Source organism: Coturnix japonica, unplaced genomic scaffold (assembly GCF_001577835.2).
Source record: "Coturnix japonica isolate 7356 unplaced genomic scaffold, Coturnix japonica 2.1 chrUnrandom605, whole genome shotgun sequence".
Taxonomy (NCBI): Eukaryota; Metazoa; Chordata; class Aves; order Galliformes; family Phasianidae; genus Coturnix; species Coturnix japonica.
This window is the reverse complement of record NW_015439978.1, coordinates 30,029-35,971: the sequence shown is the minus strand read 5'-3', so window position 1 is coordinate 35,971 and position 5,943 is coordinate 30,029. Positions and strand designations below refer to the sequence as shown.

The 5,943-nt window shown below is 52.9% G+C and overlaps 1 protein-coding gene across 1 annotated transcript in view; it reads right to left on the bottom strand.

Annotated features, from left to right (window-relative positions):
* LOC107307449 (phosphoribosylformylglycinamidine synthase) overlaps positions 1-5,943 on the bottom strand; it is a gene marked incomplete at its 5' end in the record, with an annotated part of 40,249 nt that overhangs the window by 10,211 nt on the left and 24,095 nt on the right. Inside the window, one exon of the mRNA XM_032441820.1 lies at positions 4,051-4,281. Coding sequence (XP_032297711.1) covers positions 4,051-4,281 — 231 coding nt within the window. The remainder of the gene's footprint in view (positions 1-4,050; positions 4,282-5,943) is intronic.

The window sequence follows — 5,943 nt, the reverse complement described above, 5'->3', positions numbered from 1 at the left end:
GGGGGGATATGGGGTTATATGGGGTTATATGGAGTTATTAGGGGGGGATATGGGGTTATAGGGGGGATATAGGGTCATTGGGGGTCAGAAGTTATAGGGTCAGGGGGGTTATGGGGTTATATGGGGGGGATATGGGGTTATAGGAGAGATATGGGGTTATTAGGGGGAGATATGGGGTTATAGGGGGGGCATATGCCAACTACCCCCCATTGACCCTATAACCACCCCATTGACCCTATAACCACCCCACTGACCCTATAACCATCCCATTGACCCTATAACCACCCCACTGACCCTATGACCACCCCACTGCCCCCATTGACCCTATAACCATCCTATTGACCCTATAACCACCCCATTGACCCTATAACCACCCCATTGACCCTATAACCACCCCATTGACCCTATAACCACCCCACTGACCCTATGACCACCCCACTGCCCCCATTGACCCTATACCCGCCCCATTGACCCCATTGACCCTATAACCACCCCACTGACCCTATAACCACCCCACTGACCCTATACCCACCCCATTGACCCTATACCCACCCCATTGACCCTATACCCACCCCATTGACCCCATTGACCCTATACCCACCCCACTGACCCTATAACCACCCCACTGACCCTATAACCATCCCATTGACCCCACTGACCCTATACCCACCCCATTGACCCTATAACCATCCCACTGACCCTATACCCACCCCATTGACCCTATACCCATCCCAATGACCCTATAACCACCCCATTGACCCCACTGACCCTATAACCACCCCACTGACCCTATAACCATCCCACTGACCCTATAACCACCCCCCTGACCCTATAACCACCACCCTGACCCTATAACCACCCCACTGACCCTATACCCATCCCATTGACCCTATACACACCCCATTGACCCCATTGACCCTATACCCATCCCATTGACCCTATAACCACCCCATTGACCCCACTGACCCTATACCCACCCCATTGACCCTATACCCACCCCATTGACCCTATAACACCCATTTACCCTATACCTCACCCATTGACCCCACTGACCCTATAACCACCCCATTGACCCTATACCCACCCCATTGACCCTATACCCACCCCATTGACCCCACTGACCCTATACCCACCCCATTGACCCTATACCCACCCCACTGACCCTATAACCACCCCATAACCCACCTTGATGTCCGTGACCCGAGCGAAGCAGAGGTTGGTTAATGCCTCACATAGGGCCACCCCACTGCCCCCATTGACCCTATAACCACCCCATTGATCCCACTGACCCTATAACCACCCCACTGACCCTATAACAACCCCACTGACCCTATAACCACCCCACTGACCCTATAACCATCCCATTGACCCTATACCCACCCCATTGACCCCACTGACCCTATACCCACCTCACTGACCCTATAACCATCCCATTGACCCCATTGACCCTATACCCACCCCATTGACCCTATAACCATCCCATTGACCCTATGGCCACCCCATTGACCCCACTGACCCTATAACCACCCCACTGACCCTATAACCACCCCATTGACGCTATACCCACCCCATTGACCCCATTGACCCTATGACCAGTCTATTGACCCTACGGCCACCCCATTGACCCCATTGATCCTATGGCCACCCTATTGACCCTATACCCACCCCATTGACCCTATACCCACCCCACTGACCCTATAACCATCCCATTGACCCTATACCCACCCCACTGACCCCATATCCCACCCCATAACCCACCTTGATGTCCGTGACACGAGCAAAGCAGAGGTTGGTTAATGCCTCACATAGGGCCACCCCACTGCCCCCATTGACCCTATAACCACCCCATTGACCCTATAACCATCCCACTGACCCTATGACCACCCCACTGACCCTAATACCACCCCACTGACCCTATAACCACCCCACTGACCCTATACGTACCCCACTGACCCCATTGACCCCACTGACCCTATAACCACCCCACTGACCCTATGACCACCCCATTGACCCCACTGACCCTATAACCATCCTATTGACCCTATAACCACCCCATTGACCCTATAACCACCCCATCGACCCTATACCCACCCCATTGACCCTATAACCACTCCACTGACCCCAATTGCTTTCCATTGATCCTATAGCCACCCCACTGCCCCCATTGACCCTATAACCACCCCATTGACCCTATAACCACCCCACTGACCCTATAACCATCCCATTGACCCCATTGACCCTATAACCACCCCATTAACCCTATAACAACCCCATTGACCCTATAACCACCCCACTGACCCCACTGACCCTATACCCACCCCATTGACCCTATACCCACCCCATTGACCCTATAACCATCCCATTGACCCCAATTGCTTTCCATTGATCCTATAGCCACCCCACTGCCCCCATTGACCCTATAACCACCCCATTGACCCTATACCCACCCCATTGACCCTATAACCACCCCATTGACCCTATAACCACCCCATTGACCCTATAACCACCCCATTGACCCCATTGACCCTATACCCACCCCGCTGACCCCATAACCACCCCATTGACCCTATAACCACCCCACTGACCCTATAACCATCCCATTAACCCTATAACCACCCCACTGACCCTATAACCACCCCATTGACCCTATACCCACCCCACTGACCCTATAACCATCCCATTGACCCCATTGACCCTATACCCACCCCATTGACCCTATAACCACCCCATTGACCCTATAACCCCCCCACTGACCCTATAACCACCCCATTGACCCTATAACCATCCCATTGACCCCACTGACTCTATGCCCACCCCACTGACCCTATACCCACCCCATTGACCCCACTGACCCTATACCCACCCCATTGACCCCATTGACCCTATAACCACCCCACTGACCCTATACCCACCCCATTGACCCTATAACCACACCATTGACCCTATAACCACCCCATTGACCCTATACCCACCCCATTGACCCTAAAACCACCCCACTGACCCTATAACCACCCCATTGACCCTATAACCATCCCATTGACCCCACTGACCCTATACCCATCCCAATGACCCTACAACCACCCCACTGACCCCATTGACCCTATAACCACCCCATTGACCCTATAACCATCCCATTGACCCTATACCCACCCCATTGACCCTATAACCATCCCATTGACCCCATTGACCCTATGACCAGTCTATTGACCCTATACCCACCCCATTGACCCCACTGACCCTATAACCATCCCATTGACCCTATAACCATCCCATTAACCCCACTGACCCTATACCCACCCCATTGACCCTATAACCACCCCACTGACCCTATAACCACCCCACTGACCCCAATTGCTTTCCATTGATCCTATAGCCACCCCACTGCCCCCATTGACCCTATAACCACCCTATTGACCCTATAACCACCCCATTGACCCTATACCCACCCCATTGACCCCACTGACCCTATAACCATCCCACTGACCCTATAACCACCCCATTGACCCTATAACCACCCCATTGACCCTATAACAACCCCATTGACCCTATAACCACCCCATTGACCCCATTGACCCTATAACCACCCCATTGACCCCAATTGCTTTCCATTGATCCTATAGCCACCCCACTGCCCCTATTGACCCTATGGCCACCCTATTGACCCTATAACCACCCCATTGACCCTATACCCACCCCACTGACCCTATACCCACCCCACTGACCCTATAACCACCCCACTGACCCTATAACCATCCCATTGACCCCATTGACCCTATAACCATCCCATTGACCCTATACCCACCCCATTGACCCTATAACCACCCCATTGACCCTATAACCACCCCATTGACCCCACTGATCCTTTAGCTATCCCACTGACCCTATACCCACCCCATTGACCCTATAACCACCCCACTGACCCCAATTGCTTTCCATTGATCCTATAGCCACCCCATTGACCCCACTGACCCTATAACCACCCCATTGACCCTATAACCACCCCATTGACCCCATTGACCCTATACCCACCCCATTGACCCCATAACCCACCTTGATGTCCGTGACCCGAGCGAAGCAGAGGTTGGTTATTGCCTCACATAGGGCCAACCTGGCTCCGGCTGCGGGGTCCAGGAGCCCCTTTATGGGCTGTTCCCCTATAGACGTGGCCGACCCCATAAGCTCGTAATGGGATAAAGCCACCACGGCCACGTCAGCCAATGGGGTGTCAAGGGGACCCACACATTGTTGTTGGGCAACGAGGCCTGTAACCGAGCGGTCAACCTATAGGGGAAATAATTATAGGGTTATGGGGTTATGGGGTTATATGGGGTTATGGGGTTATAGGGTTATATTATGGGGTTATGGGGTTATGGGGTTATGGGGTCACAAAGGGGTTTATGGGGTCTGAGAGGGGGATATAGAATTATGGGGTTATGGGGTTACAGGGTTATAGGGTTATGGGGTTATGGGGTTATGGGGTTATGGGGTTATGGGGTTATGGGGTCTAAGAGGGGGTTATAGGGTCTGAGAGGGGGATATGGGGTTATGGGGTTATGGGGTTATGGGGTGAGGTTATAGGGTTATGGGGTTATGGGGTTATGGGGTCTAAGAGGGGGTTATAGGGTCTGAGAGGGGGATATGGGGTTATAGGGTTATGGGGTTATGGGGTTATGGGGTTATGGAGTCTCATAAGGGGTTTATGGGGTCTGAGATGGGGTTATGGGGTCTGAGAGGGGGATATAGGGTCAGGAAGGGGGATATAGGGTCTGAGAGGGCGTTATGGGGTTATGGGGTTATGGGGTTATATGGGGTTATGGGGTTATGGGGTTATGGGGTTATAGGGTTATATTATGGGGTTATGGGGTGATGGGGTTATATGGGGTTATGGGGTCACAAAGAGGGTTATGGGGTCTGAGAGGGGGTTATGGGGTCAGGAAGGGAGATATAGGGTCAGGAAGGGAGCTATAGGGTCTGAGAGGGGGATATGGGGTTATGGGGTGAGGTTATAGGGTCTGAGTCCGGGTTATGGGGTCAGGAAGGGGGTTATAGGGTCTGAGAGGGGGATATGGGGTTATGGGGTGAGGTTATGGGGTCACAAAGGGGGTTATGGGGTTATGGGGTTATGGGGTCTCATAAGGGGTTTATGGGGTCTGGTTATAGGGTCAGGAAGGGGGATATAGGGTCTGAGTCAAGGTTATGGGGTCTGAGAGGGGACTATGGGGTCTAAGAGGGGGATATAGGGTCTGAGAGGGGGTTATAGGGTCTGAGAGGGGGATATGGGGTTATGGGGTGAGGTTATGGGGTCTGACAACTGGTTATGGGGTCTGAGAGGGGGATATAGGGTCAGGAATGGGGATATAGGGTCTGAGAGAGGGATATAGGGTCTGAGAGGGGGTTATGGGGTCTAAAAGGGGGTTATGGGGTGAGGTTATAGGGTCTGAGTCCGGGTTATGGGGTCAGGAAGGGGGATATAGGGTCTGAGAGGGGGTTATAGGGTCAGGAAGGGGTTATAGGGTTATGGGGTTATGGGGTTATAGGGTTATGGGGTCTGAGAAGGGGTTTATGGGGTCACAAAGGGGGTTATGGGGTCTGAGAGGGGGTTATAGGGTCTGACAGGGGGTTATAGGGTCTGAGAGGGGACTATGGGGTCTAAGAGGGGGTTATAGGGTCTGAGAGGGGGTTATAGGGTCAGGAAGGGGTTATAGGGTTATGGGGTTATAGGGTTATGGGGTTATGGGGTTATGGGGTCTCATAAGGGGTTTATGGGGTTTGAGAGGGGGGTATAGGGGTTATGGGGTTATGGGGTTATGGGGTTACGGGGTTATGGGGTCTGGTTATAGGGTCAGGAAGGGGGATATAGGGTCTGAGTCAAGGTTATGGGGTCTGACAGGGGGTTATGGGGTCAGGAAGGGAGCTATGGGGTCTGAGAGGGGATTATGGGGT